The sequence below is a fragment of the Somniosus microcephalus genome, chromosome 1, assembly GCF_052327205.1.
Source record: "Somniosus microcephalus isolate GS21.2 chromosome 1, FLI_Smic_1.0, whole genome shotgun sequence".
NCBI classification, from domain to species: Eukaryota; Metazoa; Chordata; class Chondrichthyes; order Squaliformes; family Somniosidae; genus Somniosus; species Somniosus microcephalus.
The window spans coordinates 126,536,056-126,553,931 of NC_140987.1; the positions used below are offsets into that span (position 1 = coordinate 126,536,056).

The 17,876-nt window shown below is 47.9% G+C and overlaps 1 protein-coding gene across 1 annotated transcript in view; it reads left to right on the forward strand.

Moving 5' to 3' along the window:
- The window catches only part of LOC147124355 (uncharacterized), a 347,592-nt gene that overhangs the window by 196,461 nt on the left and 133,255 nt on the right, over positions 1–17,876 (forward strand). Inside the window, exon 8 of the mRNA XM_085985501.1 lies at positions 3,681–3,850. Coding sequence (XP_085841627.1) covers positions 3,681–3,850 — 170 coding nt within the window. The remainder of the gene's footprint in view (positions 1–3,680; positions 3,851–17,876) is intronic.

The window sequence follows — 17,876 nt, forward strand, 5'->3', positions numbered from 1 at the left end:
CAGTCCTTGTGGCTACCACCATGTTAAATGGGATAGATTCAGAACAGATCTAGCAGTTCAAAACTGGGCATCCATGAGGTGCTGTGGACCATCAGCAGCAGCAGAATGGCATTCCACCACAATCTGTAACTTCATGGCCCGGTATATCCCTCACTCTAACATTAACATCAAGCCAGGGACCAACCCTGGTTCAATGAGGTGTATAGAAGGGCATGCCAGGAGCTGCGCCAGGCATGCCTAAAAAAGAAAGTGTCAATCTGGGGAAGCCACAACACAGGACTGCATACATGCTAAACAGCATGCTATAGACAGAGCTAAGCGATCCCACAACCAACAGATCAGATCAAAGCTCTGCAGTCCTGCCACTTCCAGTTGTGAATGGTGGTGGACCATTAAACAATTGACTGGAGGAGGAGGCTCCATGAGCATCCCCATCCTCCATGCTGGCGGAACCCAGCACGAGTGCAAAAGACAAGGCTGAAGCGTTCGCAACCATCTTCAGCCAGAAGTGGTGAATGGATGATCCATCTCGGCCTCCTCCTGACGTTCCCCACCATCACAGAAGCCAGTCTTCAGCCAATTCGGTTCACTCCATGTGATGTCAAGAAATGGCTGAGCACACTGGATACAGCAAAGGCTATGCCCCCGACAACATCCCGGCTGTTGTGCTGAAGACTTGTGCTCCAGAACTAGCCGTGTCTCTAGCCAAGCTGTTCTAGTACAGCTACAACACTGGCATCCACCCGACAATGTGAAAAACTGCCCAGGCATGTCCTGTCCACAAAAGGCAGGACAAATCCAATCTGGCCAATTACCACCCATCAGTCTACTCTCAATCATCAGCAAAGTGATGGAAGGTGTCATCGACTGTTATCAAGTGGCATGTACTCACCAATAATCTGCTCATCGATGCTCAGTTTGGGTTTTGCCAAGACCACTCGGCTCCAGACCTCATTAGAGCCTTGGTCCAAACATGGACAAAAGAGTTTAATTCCAGAGGTGAGGTGAAAGTGACTGCCCTTGACATCAAGGCAGCATTTGACCGAGTGTGGCATCAAGAAGCCCTAGTAAAACTGAAGTTAATGGGAATCGGGGAAAGCTCCACTAGTTAGAGTCATACCTAGCACAAAGAAAGATGGCTGTGATTGTTGGAGGCCAATCATCTCAGCCCCAGGAAATCGCTGCAGGAGTTCCTCAGGGCAGTGTCCTCGGCCCAACCATCTTCAGCTGCTTCATCAATGACCTTCCTTCCATCATAAGGTCAGAAGTGGGGATGATCGCTGATGATTGCACAGTTTTTAGTTCCATTCGCAACTCCTCAGATAATGAAGCACTCCATACCAGCATGCAGCAAGACCTGAACGACATTTAGGCTTGGGCTGATAAGTGGCAAGTAAAATTCATGCTACACAAGTGCCAGACAATGATTATCTCTGACAAGTGAGAGTCTAACCACCTCCCCTTGACATTCAACGACATTACCATCACCAAATCCCCCACCATCAACATCCTGGAGGTCACCATTGACCAGAAACTTAACTGGACCAGCCACATAAATACTGTGGCTACAAGAGCGGGCCAGAGGCTGGGTATTCTGTGGCAAGTGACTCACCTCCTGACTCCCCAAAGCCTTTCTACCATCTACAAGGCACAAGTCAGAAGTGTGATGGAATACTCTCCCCTTGCCTGGATGAGTGCAGCTCCAACAGCACTCAAGAAGCTCGACACCATCCAGGACAAAGCAGCCCGCTTGATTGGCACCCCCATCCACCACCTTAAACATTCACTTCTTCAACCACAGGCGCACCATGGCTGCAGTGTGTACTATCTACAAGATGCACTGCAGCAACTCGCCAAGGTTTCTTCGGCAGCACCTCCCAAACCCGCGACCTCTTCCATCTAGAAGGACAAGGGCAGCAGGCGCATGGGAACACCATCTCCAAGTTCCGTTCCAAGTCACACACCATCATGACTTGGAAATATATCACCATTCCTTCATAGTCGCTGGGTCAAAATCCTGGAACTCCCTCCCTAACAGCACTACGGGAGTACCTTCACCACACAGACTGCAGCGGTTCAAGAAGGCGGCTCACCACCACCTTCTCACGGGCAATTAGGATTGGGCAATAAATGCTGACCTTGCCAGTGACGCCATATTCCATGAACGAATAAAAAAAAATCACCTCCGTACCCCAGTGCACACTGGACAATGGTGCCACTCTCCATGTTCCATTTGGTAAGGCCTCACCAGTAATGTCAACTCTCACAAATTAATTACAAGACATGTGATTTTTAAGGAAAATTTACCCCAACTAGTGTAGGGTGGTGATAACGGAAAGGATTTTTAAAATGTTTTTTGTAAAGTATTGTCAGACATTGTAATTTAGTTTTTGTAAAGAGCTGTGACCTGTTAGAGATTAAAGGGGGAAAATTCAGTAGATTTGCACCTCCCATTAGCGCCCTTAGATTTGCACCTCCCGTTAGCGCCCTTAGATTTGCACCTCCCATTAGCGCCCTTAGATTTGCACCTCCCATTAGCGCCCTTAGATTTGCACCTCCCATTAGCGCCCTTAGATTTGCACCTCCCATTAGCGCCCTTAGATTTGCACCTCCCATTAGCGCCCTTAGATTTGCACCTCCCATTAGCGCCCTTAGATTTGCACCTCCCATTAGCGCCCTTAGATTTGCACCTCCCGTTAGCGCCCTTAGATTTGCACCTTCCGTTAGCGCCCTTAGATTTGCACCTCCCATTAGCGCCCTTAGATTTGCACCTCCCATTAGCACCCTTAGATTTGCACCTCCCATTAGCGCCCTTAGATTTGCACCTCCCATTAGCGCCCTTAGATTTGCACCTCCCATTAGCGCCCTTAGATTTGCACCTCCAATTAGCGCCCTTAGATTTGCACCTCCCATTAGCGCCCTTAGATTTGCACCTCCCATTAGCGCCCTTAGATTTGCACCTCCCATTAGCGCCCTTAGATTTGCACCTCCCATTAGCGCCCTTAGATTTGCACCTCCCATTAGCGCCCTTAGATTTGCACCTCCCATTAGCACTCTTAGATTTGCACCTCCCGTTAGCGCCCTTAGATTTGCACCTCCCGTTAGCACTCTTAGATTTGCACCTCCCATTAGCGCCCTTAGATTCAGTCGCGTTACGTGACAGGCAGATGTGAGTGAGAGACTTTCAATCTTCAGGCTAGAAGCCAGGGCTATTTGTCACTTCTGAATTATTGTAAAGTATCACCGATCTCTTGTGTATATGTGACTTTAGGATAAATCCTCCTGTGATATTAAAATGCACAAAGAGCAGTTTGTCATCCTGTGAGTTGCTGGCTTGGTACCACACCAAGTCTGCCATGATAAAGCACATATTTGATTTTAAGAATTATTTATGTAATTCAGCATCATGGTGGTGTGGGGAGGGTGGGGTCAGTCTGGACCATTCTTCTGCACCTCTTGGTGCCCAGTTTCAAACAAACATTGCTGAAAATCAGAAAGATGGCTGCCTGGCTATATTTTTGGCCAGTGATAATGTGTACTGTGTGAGAGACCAAAATAGGGAGGATGGGAAGAAGAAAACTTAAAAATAAGGCCAAATCCTTACTCTCATGAAAAAATTTCGCTAGTTTTCTGGCTGGTACATGAGAACAAAACTTTGATGTAAACTATTTCTCTTTCAGGGAAGACTATTCAGATTGAAAATAGTAATTGTTTGAATGATGACTGGCTTGCGAACATTGGGCATCATCAACCACAAAGCCTCAGGCTTTATCGATGCAACGACAGAACAAAGTCGATTACTGACTCTGGATTAAGAGAACTGTTCAGGCATTGCAAGAATTCACTTAAGGTACAAACAGATTTCCAGTACATTTAAGTAATTTACTTCCTTTTAAGACAGCACATATTTTTCCTCAGAATGTGTAGAATCATACAGCACAGAAGGAGGCCTTTCAGCCCATCGTGCGTGTGCTGGTTCTTTGAAAGACCTATCCAATTAGTCCCATTGCCCTACTCTTTCACCATAGCCCTGCATTATTTTTCCTTTTCAAGTATATATCTAATTCCTTTTTGATAGTTACTATTGAATCTGGTTCCAGCACCCTTTCAGGCAGTGCATTCCAGTTCAAAGCAACTTGATGCATAAAAGGAAATTCTCATCTCTCCTCTGGTTCTTTTACTAATTACCTTAAATCTGTGTCCTCCAGTTACTGACCTTCCCGTAAGTGGAAACAGTTTCTCCTTATTTACTCTATCGAAACGCTTCATGATTTTGAACACCACTATCAAATCTCCTCTTAATCTTCTCTGCTCTAAACAGAGCAACCCAGCTTCTTCCATCTATCCACGTAACTGAAGTCCCTCATCCCTGGTACCATTCTAGTAAATCTCCTCTCCAAGGCCTTGACATCCTTCCTAAAGTGCGATGCCCAGAATTGGACACAATACTCCAGCAATTTATAAAGTGATTTATAAAGGTTTAGTATTACTTCTTACCTTTGTACTCTATGCCTCTATTTATAGAGCCCAGTTTCCCATATGCTTTTTAACAGCCTTATCGACTTGTTCTGCCACCTTCAAAGATTTGTGTACATACACCCACTGTATGTTTCTCTGTTCCTGCACCTCCTTTAAAATAGTACCATTTAGTTCATATTTTATTTTCATGTTTTTAAATCTGTAAACCATAGCGTTGACTGAAGGAGAAGAGATGAGCAAACAGAATGAAAGAGAAAACAAATTATGGTTAACGCTCATATGTCGGGAATTTCCTCAGGGGTTCTCTGATTGGCCGTCGTAACTTCAGTGGCATATTGGCAGAAAACTTGTTTACACATCTATCTGGGCATTCTGCCGATCTTCCGTCAAAGTTGTGGTGGCCGATCGGGAGAGCTACAGAGAAAATTACCAAGATTTATTTCAAACTGGTGGGAGCCAGTAAAGTTCACTCTGCACTGCCCTGTAGTCAGAAGAAAGCAGAACTCTGTGCATGCATTTAAAAGTCTCATTCAAGAGTTAACCAGTGTCTGGACACTAATGACATTTTTAATGCGATAAAGAGTAAACTATTCGTGCATGAACTTTTCAAGCTTTAATTTTATTTTATCCCAGTAAACCGTTGTCTATGAGGGGGGCGTTTTCCCAGCCCTGGGGAGGTGGGTGTGGAGGCGGGACTGCCGGGAAAATGGCAGAAACTGGGAGCAGGTACTGACCCCGCTCCAAACCCGCCTCAGTGCCATCTTCCCGGGAGGCGGGTCCCCGACTCGCGCAGGAACCTGTCTCCTCGAGGCGGGAAGGGGATTAGAGCTAATTAACTGCCTGTTAACAGGTAGTTAACGAGTAGTTTTGAGGCTTATCCCCATTTTACCCCTGCAAGTGCAGGCTTCCCGACGGCTGCGAACATTGCCAGGGTCAGCGAGACGAGCAGTGGGTCTGCGGGGGTGAGAGGGATCGAAAAGTCCGCTGTAGAGGTGAGTGATGGGTGCAAGTGTGGAGAGGTGAGTGTACAGTGTTAGAAAAAGTTTACGTACCTTTGCTTCTTTCTGCAGGCTTCAACCTTTGGGGATCCGGAGGTGCCTCATCTCAATGGCAGAGATGACATTCTCAGATGCAGCAGCCATCTGCTTTCTGCTGAGGAGAGAGGTTTTGGTGAGCCTTCTGTGCAAGGGCTCGCCTTAGAACAGTGATTGTCAGTGTTTGACAGCTTCTAAAAGCTGTCAAATGCTGACAATTCATCTGTCAAAATTTTTTCGACAGATGAAACGTCATACGCTGACGTCCTCTGTCACCGGCTTTCCCTTAACTGGCTGGCTAAGCCCATAGGGCGGGCTTTACAAGGTCAATCAAGGGAAAATAGCATGGGTTGGTCAGACGTCATTGGGGGCGGGACTGAAACCCGAAAACCAGCAATCCCGCCCCAACGCGCCCCCATTGACAAAATCCAGCCCTGAATCTTTGGTAATGTGGCAACTAGGGATGTTTAATTTGTTCCACCTCATCATGTGAACTCTGAAGATACATTCCTGCATTTCTTCAAGGACAATATGCAGTGTGCCAAAGGGCTCCATTCTTGGTCCCTCTATTTTTTACACGCTTTTCCTTTGGTGATATTGTCCATAAGCTTAGGATCAGCTTTCACATGTAAGGCATTCTCCCCATCAATGAGTTCAGGCATACTATTCAATTGCCTGTCCCAACATCGCATCATGGATCACCTAAGATTACCGTTAGCTCAGTGCCAGCAAAACATGCTTTCAGTTTACTCCTGTTCATCTTTTTCATCTTCTGCTTGGCATCTTCCTCTTCTACTTGCAAAGCATTTTGAGACATTCCTCCATGGGAAGGGTACCATTTAAATGTAAATTAATGTTTTGTTGGATATTTACAGTGTAATATTTTTCTTTTGTGAGCTGTCCTCTTTTATATTCACCACTTTCCATTACAATGAGCATTAAGGCTACCGTGTCTATGCTCCATGTGGCTTTATGTTATATGATAAGAAGGAGATGGTGATTTACAACTTTATAGCACGAGAATATAAGGACCATTTCCCTGATTGTGGAGAAAATCTCTCTACACTTTCTGCACTCGTGCAACAAGATGCATCGTTGTTATTTGAGTGGTCTCATCCTGCCACATTCCAATAATTTAAAAAAGCTAAAATATGCTCTGCAGGGAGGGGTGTCGGAAATCTAGCATGCAGCAGCTCTTAAAGGGTGCCTGCACTTAAAATGCGACAGAATTTATTTTCCTGAATCCTGACTGCTGGGGTAGTGAAGGTGTCTGGAGGAGCAGCAGGGACAGCCCCCTTCACTGATGAGAGCCTGCAGATCTTGCTGAAGGAGATACTCACAGGAAAATGGCCATCTTTGCGACTGAGGTGAACTCTCCAATTAGAGCCAATGTGCAGCAAGGTGGCAGAGGTGATCAGCAGAGTCGATGCAGCTTCCAATGTGGATATGCCTTGGATGTAAATGTGAAAAATGTTCTTTGGCTTGAGGAAGAGTGAATAAAAGGTGCCCACTTAAAGGAAAGGAATATCTGTACTGTGCATGTAACAAGAACTCAGCTAACAGTATGTCTCCTCATCAGTACAGCCTGTAAAGCATTGGCCCTATCACGCACATCTTCCACCCCATAAATACCATATCTACGCAGCTGCAGTTCCAATTTGGTAGCAAATAAAGGCAAAGGCAGCTATTAAATTTTGAGAATGTTACATATTTGGCCTGGAAGGGATATTTGATTTAATTTATATTATATTGTTGATGTAAGATTAGCCTCAGGATACAAAGGGTTAACTCCCAGAGCTACTCAAACCATTTAGAATGTTTATTAGAATACTTTAGATGGAACAGCCATCAGGCTATTTTAGATCTAGTATTGTGCAACAAGAAAGGGTTAATTCATAACCTTGTAGTAAATGGGCCTTTAGGGAAGAGTGACCATAATATGATAGAATTTTATATTCAGTTTGAAAGTGATTTAGTTAAATCCAAAACTAGGGTCTTAAATCTAAACAAAGCAAACTACGTAGGTATGAGGGGCGAGTTGGCTACGGTAGATTGGGAAACTACATTAAAAGGTATGATGGTAGACAAGCAATGGCTAGCGTTTAAAGAATTAATACATAATTTACAACAAATACACATTCCTTTAAGGCACAAAAACCCCACAGGAAAAGTGGCCCAACCGTGGCTAACAAGAGAAGTTAAAGATAATACTAGATCAAAGGAAGAGGCTTATAATGTTGCCAAAAAGAGTAGTAAGCCTGAGGATTGGGAAGATTTTAGAATTCAGCAAAGGAGGACCAAGAAATTGATAAACGAAGGGAAAATAGAATATGAGAGTAAACTAGCGAGAGACATAAAAACAGACTGTAAAAGCTTCTATATGTATGTAAAAAGGAAAAGATTAGTGAAAGTAAATGTGGGTCCCTTCCAGGCTGAGACAGGAGAAGTTATGATAGGGAATAAGGAAATGGCAGAGAAATTAAACAAATACTTTGGCCGGAATTTTGCCGGTGCTCAGAGGGTGGGTTTGGAGGAGGGACATCCGGCAAAATCGCAAAGATTGACAGCGGGTCGGAATCCCGCTGTCAAACCGCCACCAAACAATCTTCCCAGGTGTCGGGTCCCTGATTTGCGCATGGACCCGACACCTAGCGGCAGAAAGTGGATTATAGGCACTTAACTGCTTGTTAACAGGTTGTTAACAGGCAGTTAAGAGGGTTTTTGCAGTTTTGACAGGTCTACTGCGGGCTTCCCGACACCTGGACACCACGCCAGGTAAGTGTGGCATGCTGTGGGTCTACTGTAATGTTTCTGTATTGATGACAGCTGCAGAAGTGGTGTGAAGGATCCAATGGTACACTGGTGAGTTTCAGAGTTAAGAACATGTTGGGAAAATCATCTATAATGCATTTAGACTTTTCTGTAGGTGACAAGTTTTGTATTGTGTGTGTAGTTCCACCTCATTGGGAGAACCTCTCACCAGTGACAGATCGCTTCTGTAACCTCATCTGCAGCTGCCATCTGTTCTAGCCTAGGGAGGGAGTCACTGGAGAGCCTGGGTGAAAGGGCTCACCTTTGTACAGTGATTGTCAGTGTTTGCAGCACCTCAATGCTGTCAAACACTGAAAAATCAGCTGTCGAAAAAAATTGTCCGTAACCCCTTTAAGAAAACCGGCAGATGACGCATCATCAGCTGATGTCATTTGACACCGGCTTCCTCTTAATTGACCGGCAAGCCCGCAGGGCAGGCTTAACAAGGCCAACTGATGTAAAATCGCGTCTGCGCGTCTGATGTTGTTGGGGGCGGGACTGGAATCCGTAGGGCAGCTGTCCCATCCCCAAGTCGCATTGATAGGAAAAATCGCAGCATTTGTGTCTGTCTTAACAGAAGAAGACGCAAAAAACTTCCTGGAAATAGTGGAGAAGCAAAGGTCTAGTGAGAATGAGGAACGGAAAGAAATTAGTATTAGTAAAAAAATAGTACTGGAGAAATTAATGGGACTGAAAGCCGATAAATCCCCTGGACCTGATGGCCTACAACCTAGGGTTTTGAAAGAGTTGGCTATAGAGATAGTGAATACATTGGTTGTCATTTTCCAAAATTCCATAGATTCTGGAAAGGTTCCCATGGTTTGGAAGGTAGCAAATGTAACCCCACAATTTAAGAAAGGAGGGAGAGAGAAAATGGGGAACTACAGATTAGATATCCTGACATCAGTAGTAGGGAAAATGCTAGAATCTATATTAAGGACGTGGTAACAGGGCACTTAGAAAATAATAATAGGATTGGGCAGAGTCAACACGGATTTATGAAACGGAAATCGTGTTTGACAAATCTGTTAGAGTTTTTTGAGGTTGTAACTAGCTGAATAGATAAGCGGGAACCAGTGGATGTGGTGTATTTGAATTTTCAGAAGGCATTCGATAAGGTGCCACACAAGAGGTTATTAAACAAAATTAGGGCTCATGGGATTGGGGGTAATATACTAGCATGGATTGAGGGTTGGTTAAAGGACAGAAAACAGAGAGTCGGAATAAACGGGTCATTTTCGGGTTGGCAGGCTGTAACTAGTGGGGTAATCTTAGCGCCCCGAAGAAATTAGCACCCCCACACCCGAAATTCACTGGTAGCACCTTGCCTCCCACTTGGGGCGCTGCGAGTGAATATTGCGGCGCAACGTGCGCCGCAGTACTGCAAGCATTCCTCCCCTTATTAAAGGGGAGAGGCCTAGCGCAGCGCGACCCGGGGCCCAGCTGGGACACCAGGGATCGGAGTGCCAGCAAAAGAGCCCGGCACTCAAGAGGAGTGCTGAGCTCACAGAGTGCAGCTGGCACCCCGGGGGGGGTTCACAGGAGGCCGGGGACAGCAACGGGGGCAGGTGCTGGCAGGCAGCCAGCAACAATAATGGCCGCCCAGCACCTCCCCTTTAATTTGCGCTGCCCCGGCCATAGGTAGGTAGGTAGGCCCCCTTGACCCTGTCGGACATAGTGTCCGGCGATAAGTCAGGGCGCTACCGAAGATCGTGGCTGGGGCGCGAGGGAGAGGCAGCGCCACAGGGCGCTAACGGGAGGCACAAATCAAACAAACTTTTCCCCAAGACGTCTTACTGCAATTATATAGGGCCCTGGTGAGACCACACCTGGAGTACTGTGTGCAGTTTTGGTCTCCTTACCTAAGGAAGAATATACTTGCCATAGAGGGAGTGCAACAAAGGTTCACCAGACTGGTTCCTGGGATGGGGGGATTGTCCTATGAGGAGAGATTGAGTAGACTAGGCCTATATTCTCTAGCGTTTAGAAGAATGAGAGGTGATCTCATTGAAACATACAAAATTCTTACAGGGCTTGACAGGATAGATGCAGGGAGGATGCTTCCCCTGGCTGGGGAGTCTGGAACCAGGGGTCACAGTCTTAGAATAAGGGGTCGGCCATTTAGGACTGAGATGAGGAGAAATTTCTTCACTCGGAGGGTGGTGAATCTTTGGAATTCTCTACCCCAGAGGGCTGTGGAGGCTCAGTCGTTGAGTATATTCAAGACAGAAATCAATAGATTTTTGAATATTAAGGGAATCAAAGGATATGAGGATAGTGCAGGTAAGTGGAGATGAGATAGAAGATCAGCCATGATCTTTTTGAATGGCGGAGCAGGCTCGAAGGGCCAAATGGCCTACTGCTGCTCCTATTTCTTATGTTCTTATGTTCTTAAATCATGTACCTTTTCATATTACATCAGCTTTGAGAAAATGAGAAGTCGTTGATCACATCTCTGGGGTTAGAATGGATTTTTATCCAATATGCCTCACAGGGTGGCTCAGCTGGTGCCAGGAGCTTTCACACCGGGAGTTGAGAGTTCATTCAAGGTGATAACTTTGACTAGCAGCTCAGCAATCCTCATCACACAGAGTTGAGGTCAGTCTCTAGACGGCTAGAATTTCATTAGAGCCCAGGAATGGACGGTATAATTAGAAAAGTTGGAGAGTTAGCGCCAGGCGCTAATGCTTTAGACTGCACGCAAAATTCCTGCTCACTGCTCAAAGAAATGATTGGAGTCCTAATTCAAGTCATTGGCCTAGAAATTCAGTATAGCCACGTTTGGGGCGCTACAGCCGGGCGGCCGCTAAAGTTTGCGCCCGGCGCAACTTCGCGCCACCTTCGTCGATATTCAGTGGCATCGCCCCAAGACGTTGCTGCTGCGCTAAAGCAGGCGATGCACGACTATCATTAGGCGCTAAGCCGGTGATCCGGGGCGCTAACACCGAGGACGGGCGCAGTGCAGGTGCGGCAACTTGCTCAATGAAGGCAGACACGCTGGCGCCAGTCAGCTCTTAAAGGGGAAGGGTCGACTTGTTTGGCTGCCATGCCCTGCACACTGCAGCCCTGAAGCAAGGCCTGACCATTGCTGGTTCATCAGTTCTACGCCCTCAACCATGGGGAAGCCCGCTATTCTTCCAAAGCCGATTGCACGCTCTTGCTGCTTGTCCAGGGTCATGGGGAAGGAGATGTACTGACGTCTCCTTCTGAAAAGGGCATTGTTCACCTGGCGGATGCAGCAATGTACCGCGAACTGGGAGATGTTGGCAATGTCCCCAGTAGCGGATTGGAAGGAGCCAGTGGCATCGAAGTTGAGAGCCACCGTCACCTTCACTGCCACTGACAGAGACGTCCTGCTCCTCAGCTGTGGCTGCAGATCTCTGCGAAGCAGGTGGCAGATCTCAGTGACCACCTCCCTTCTGAATCGCATCCTCCGAACACACTGCTCCTCAGACATGTTCAGATATGAGAACTGCTGGCGGTATACCCTGGGTGGGTAAGGCCTCCTGTGCCGACGCCTGTTGGCCAATCTCCGTCTGGCCATGACTGGCACTCTCTCACGGCGTCTCTGATCCCTTTGAATGCAATGCAGAAAGCCAACGTTTCCACCCATTGCAGCCCCCATTATATGTGGCGACTCAAGGCTATGGCACTGAAAGTGAAATCCAAGTGCAAAGCTCTGGCCTGAAGCCACAAGTACCTGTGCAAGCGCTGAGTCAAAGCAGAAAGCTCTCTGCCTTTGTCTCTCTCCAAATATCCGTCTCTCACACAGAGGGATTGGCACAAAATGGCTGCCACTTATACTGCAGGAGGAGTCCCCTTTAAATAGCGCCCCGCAGCGACTGGGAACCGTTCCCCTCTACCAGTCGCTGGGGGCGCCAGGCGCAAAGAAGGGCGGCGCCACTGAATTTCCGGTTCGGGGCGCACAAAGGGCGTTGCACGATGAAATGACGTCAGGATCTGCGCGCGCAGCTGAGCGTGCGCAAAGGCTTTGCGCCGCCGCTAAATCTTTACTGAAGTTGGGGAGAGGCGCAGATCGCGCTGCGCCCGGCCGCTAGCCGCCTAGCGCCCCACATCTCCTCCTCCTAAGGCACTAGCGGCTGGCGCAAACAACTGAATTTCTAGGCCATTAAGTCTAAGCTCAGTGGCATTACACTCAAAGGGTGGACCAATATCAGGTGCAGTCTAATTGCAAGTCATGATTGCCACAGCCTTTTTCCAGTTCTTAAAGGGGAGGTTCTTTGATGCTGCAGGACCTCATTCTCAGCATTGCTGGCTGTCCAGCTGCCTCAGCAAGCAACAGCAGGTCAAGGAGAAGCAGCCGGAGGACTAAAGCAGCTGTACTCATGGCAGATCCATGCTCCAGGGAGAGAGCCCGCAGGCTCTGTGATCAACCATTGGAGGTGTTTGTGTTCATTCCCTTTGTGTCTGTCTTGCGTCTACCTTCTCATACTCCAATGCTCCAGTGGCTGCAGCATGGCTGATGGAAGGCTGCTGACTTTCAGTGGGCGAGACTGCAGAAAGCCTTGCAGGACGACCTCGAGCAGCTCTGGTCCTAGAATGCCTGGCTGTACACTGCACCACCTTGGCACAGGCGGCAGCAGTCTGGGCTGGCTGGATGACAGGCAGCAACAAGGGCACTGGCGGAGTGGCAGTGGTGGGAGAAGGAATGTTGTCATCTTCAGGGAGGACAGCAGGTTCTTGCTCCACTGAGCCACTGCCAATCCCCCAGGGTGGCGCCTCAGCTATCCAGGCAATCTGTTAGGGGTCAGATTGCTGAACTGCTATGAGACCCTGCAAGCCCCTTTCCACCCTCATAAACCCAGCCATGATGGCAGCATTCTGAACTTCCACTGCAGCATGAGATGTTGGGTCGGTCGCCTGTGTTGCAATGGAAGCTGCAACATCGCCCAACACACACAGCATCATGGCTGAGTCCACAAGGTCTCTCATGGAGTTGTCCATCATTTCCATCCTGGAAATCATGGGCTCCAAGCTCTGCGCAAAACCCCGTGCAATGTTGGAGCCGGACTCCTCCATGCTCCTTGACACTGACAAGAGGCTCTGCGGCAGGCTTGCCATTGCACCTAGCTTTTCGGTGTGCATGGCCATCACCCTTCTTCTGAAGGCCACCCCATTGAGATCATCACCTGAGTCCTGTGCAGCAGAACTAGTGCGCAAATGCGTCCTCCAGGGAGCTGGCACCCGAGCTACCCTTTCCCCCGGCCTGGCTGCAGCCCACTCATGCCCGGTGATTCACCACTTGCAGATCCCGTCTCTATACTAACGTCTGCACTGTGCCTTTTTCTGAACTGGTGTCTGCGAGTGTAAGATGCAGTGCCGGTGTGTCGTCTCCTCTATCAATGTCCTCCTCCATCACTTCGGGAACTGGCTGGCCAGGTTGGAGTTCTTGGGTATCTGAAAGGAGAAAGGCACAAGGGTCAGATTGTGGTGAGGGGATGGGGGTGGGAAGCAAGATATCCATGCATACACCATCAGCAACTTGTAAGTAAGAAGAGATTGTGCGATGAGGGGGAAGTGGGATGTGAGAAGAAGGATTAGGTGAGAGCATACCGTCATCACCAGCAATGCTTTCCACTTCCCCGCTCGCCACGGATTCTGTGACTGCCGCTCCAATTATGTCAAGAACTGCTTCCTCCAGCTCCATCAGGTTCAGTGGTTTGGCTTCCCCTCCACCCATCTGCTGCTGCTTCTGGCGGTTGTGTGTCACCTTTGCCTGCAAGAGAAAGGGAAGTGTGTCAGTGAGTGTGGTGCATTGTGTTTGGATGATGTGCCTGCCATAGTTGAATAGCTGGCAGTGTGTGCAAGGTGTGAGATGTGGGTGTGAGTATTGCAGCAGTGGTAAGTGTGTGAGGGTGAAGTGAAGCTATGATTGTGAGGTATGAGTTGTCATTGGTAGAGATTGTTTGTAGGTGAGTGATGGGGACGTGGTGCATTGAGCAGTGTTAGATCCGTGTATCTTGATGTTGTGTCCTTCAATAATTAGACAAGAGACTGCAGGGAACGATCAACAGGTGTTTACTGAATGAGGGTTACTCTAGAACTAACTGTACAGATCACTACTCAGGGTTTATATACAGGTGTGGTCACTGCCGGTACTACAGTATACAGGAGCTGTAAAAAGTAGTTCTCCCCTTAAAGGTACATACATTACAATTCCTCCCCTTTTAGATTAACAGTACCATAACACTTTTAACATGCAACATTAGCTGAAAATAGTCTATTTATAAATTCAGTCTTTGGGGAGGCTTCCTGATCCTTTCTGGATAGCGCCTTTCCCGAGTGTCTTGCTCTTGGTGCGGAGGCGATTCTGGCCCCCTGTCGTCGGTTGGTTCATCCGCTTCCGATGCTACTGTTTCTGGGGTAGATGCTACCTGTACGTTGGGTTCATCACCAGGTACGTATGGGCGAGACATGGGGTTGACTCGTTCCTGTGACTGTAGGATCTGGTCAACATGGCATCTCACAATGTTCTCCCCAACATCCACTGTGTACATTAGTGGCCCCTGCCGTGTGCATATCGTTCCTGGTTGCCATTTCTCTGTTCAGTAGTCGCGGGCCAAGACTGGTTGCCCGACATTGAAGCTCCTTGTCGGCTTCTCATTGATGTGCTGGAATTGCTTATTCTCAACATCTCTTCGTACATTTGGTCTGAGCAAATCCAGACGAGATCTCAACCTTCGGTTAAAGAACATCATGGCCGGGGCCTGGTTGGTGACTGCATGTGTCGCATTTCTGTAGGCTAACAGGAAATTGTCCACCTTATGCTGCAGTGGAATGTCGTCATTGCACATGGCCTTTACTGCTTTTTTGAAGGTTTGTACGAACCTCTCAGCCAATCCATTTGTGGCTGGATGATACGGGGCGGATGTGTAATGCCTTACCCCATTCCTTTTCATAAATCTTCAAAACTCTTCGGACACAAACTGTGGTCCGTTATCAGAGCAAATCTGCTCTGGCAAGCCGTTCTTGGCAAAAATGGTCCGTAGGACTGCAATAGTTTTCTCCGTGGTGGTGGATGACATTTTGATCACCTCAGGCCATTTCGAGTGCACATCCACGGCTATTAAAAACATTGAGTCCATGAATGGACCAGCAAAATCAATATGCACCCGTTGCCATGGAGATGAGGGCCACTCCCATGGGTGTAGAGGGGCATGTGGTGGTGCATTTTGGACCTTCTGGCATCCTGAGCAGCTCTTTGTCAGGTCCTCGATTTGCTGATCGATCCCCGGCCGCCACACATAAGCCCTAGCAAGGCTTTTCATTTTCACCCCTCCCAGATGACCTTCGTGAAGCTCATTGAGCACTATCTCCCTTAACTTGGGTGGAATTACCACTCGGGATCCACACATCAAGGTCCCCTGGCATACTGACAGCTGTTCTCTTCTGGATGAGAATGCTGGCAACAGTGAGTCGCCATGTGCTGGCCATCCCTTCACCATCAAATCATATACCCGAGACAGTGTCGGGTCATTTCGGGTCTCCTTCTCTATACCAACGTTAGTTACTGGCAAGCATTCAATTATAGTCGAATGAAATATTTCGACAGTATCCACTGCTGGTGCTTCCGCCGCAGTAGGCAGTGGCAGGCGTGATAGCCCATCAGCATTTCCATGCTGTTTCGTGCCCTTATACTCGATTTCATATTGGTGCGCCCCTAGAAAAAGGGACCATCTTTGTAGCCGTTGCGCAGTCATCACCGGAACACCCTTCTTTGGATTAAAGATGGAGACAAGTGGTTGGTGGTCAGTCAGCAAGGTGAACTTCTGCCCGTGCAGATAGTGATTGAACTTTTTCACTCCCCACACTAGGCTGAGGGCCTCCCTGTCAATCTGGGCGTAGTTACGCTTGGCTGAGGTTAGTGACCGAGACGCAAAGGCTACTGGCCTCTCCGAGCCGTCCAGGAATTTGTGCGACAGCACCGCTCCAATGCCATAGGGTGATGCATCACACGCCAACCGAATTGGTAGTGCTGGTTTGAAATGAGCCAACACCTCTTTCGATGTGATTAGTGTTTTGCTCTTCTGGAAAGCTCGTTTACATTCATCACTCCACTTCCATGGTACCCCCGTTTGCAGTAGGGTGTTCAGTGGGTGTAGTACTGTAGACAAATTCGGCAAGAACTTATGGTAGTAGTTCACCAGCCCGAGGAACGACCTAAGTTGTGACACATTTTCCGGTGCTGGAGCCTTGACTACTGCCTCAATCTTTTCTGGGGACTTATGTAACCCCTCTTTATCAATAACATGGCCACAATACGAGATCTGCTTCTGGAAAAACTCGCATTTGTGGCAATTAGCTCGGAGCCCATATTCCTTCAATCTAGTGAGCACCTGCTCCAGGTTGGCGAGGTGATCACTGTCATTTTCGCCCGTGACCAGGATGTCGTCCAAATAACACTGGGTCCCTGGAATCCCTTGCAGGACTTGTTCCATTGCCCTTTGCCAAATAGCCGGAGCTGATGCTACCCTGAACACCAGCCGGTTGTATTGGTAGAGACCTTTATGAGTGTTGATCGTGAGGTAATGTTTCGAGGCTTCTTCTACCTCCATTTGCAGGTACGCCTGGGCCAGATCAATCTTAGTGAAGCGTTTCCCTCCCGATAGCGAGGCGAAAATATCTTCAATCCGCGGAAGCGGATATTGTACAGTGTGAAGGACTGGGTTCACTGTCACCTTAAAGTCCCCACAGATGCGAACCTTCTTTGGTTCCCCAGGCATATTACTCAATGACCTCTTCATTACAGGAATGATGGGTGTAGCCCACTCGCTCCAGTCCACTTTGGACAGTACTCCTGAACGTTCCAAACCTTCCAGCTCTGCTTCGACGGCTGGGTGGATCGCATAAGGTACCGGTCTGGCCTTAAAAAACTTTGGGCTTGCATTTTCCTCTATTTTGATCGTCGCTGTTATGCCTTTTAGTGTTCCGAGTCCCTGCTGGAACACTTCTTGTGCGTCAGTTAGCATTTTTGACAGTCGTCCAGGTGTGACGTCGTCATCCTTTTTGGCATCTACAGTCAGTGCTTGTATGGAATGCCAATCTAGCTGTATCTTCCGGATCCATTCACGTCCTAGTAGTGGTGGTCCTCCATCTGGCAATACATATAGGTCCATTTTTGGTGTTTCCTTGCCGTTATATATAACGTTCACCCTTATTTTTCCTTTGGGGTAGACTTTTTGCCCCGTGTACGTCTTCAAGACAATCTTTGTATCTCTCAAGGGTATATGTGAGTATAGCCGCTTGTAGTCCCTTCGGTTTATGACTGTTAGGGCTGATCCTGTGTCCAATTCCATTTTCACTTGGACTCCTGCTATCTTGAGCGTGACCCAGATAGTTTGGTGATCCTCCATTTTGATCACATTATGTAGTTTCAGACAACCCAGCTCCTTGCTTCCGGAGTCTGTATCACTTTTCTGTTCGTCTGAACTACTCTCCGTCACCTTATGTACCTTCTTGTACTTCTCCTGTGGAGATTTCTTGCTGCTGGTTTTCTTTCCCGACCTGCAGACTCTTGCTATGTGTCCTACT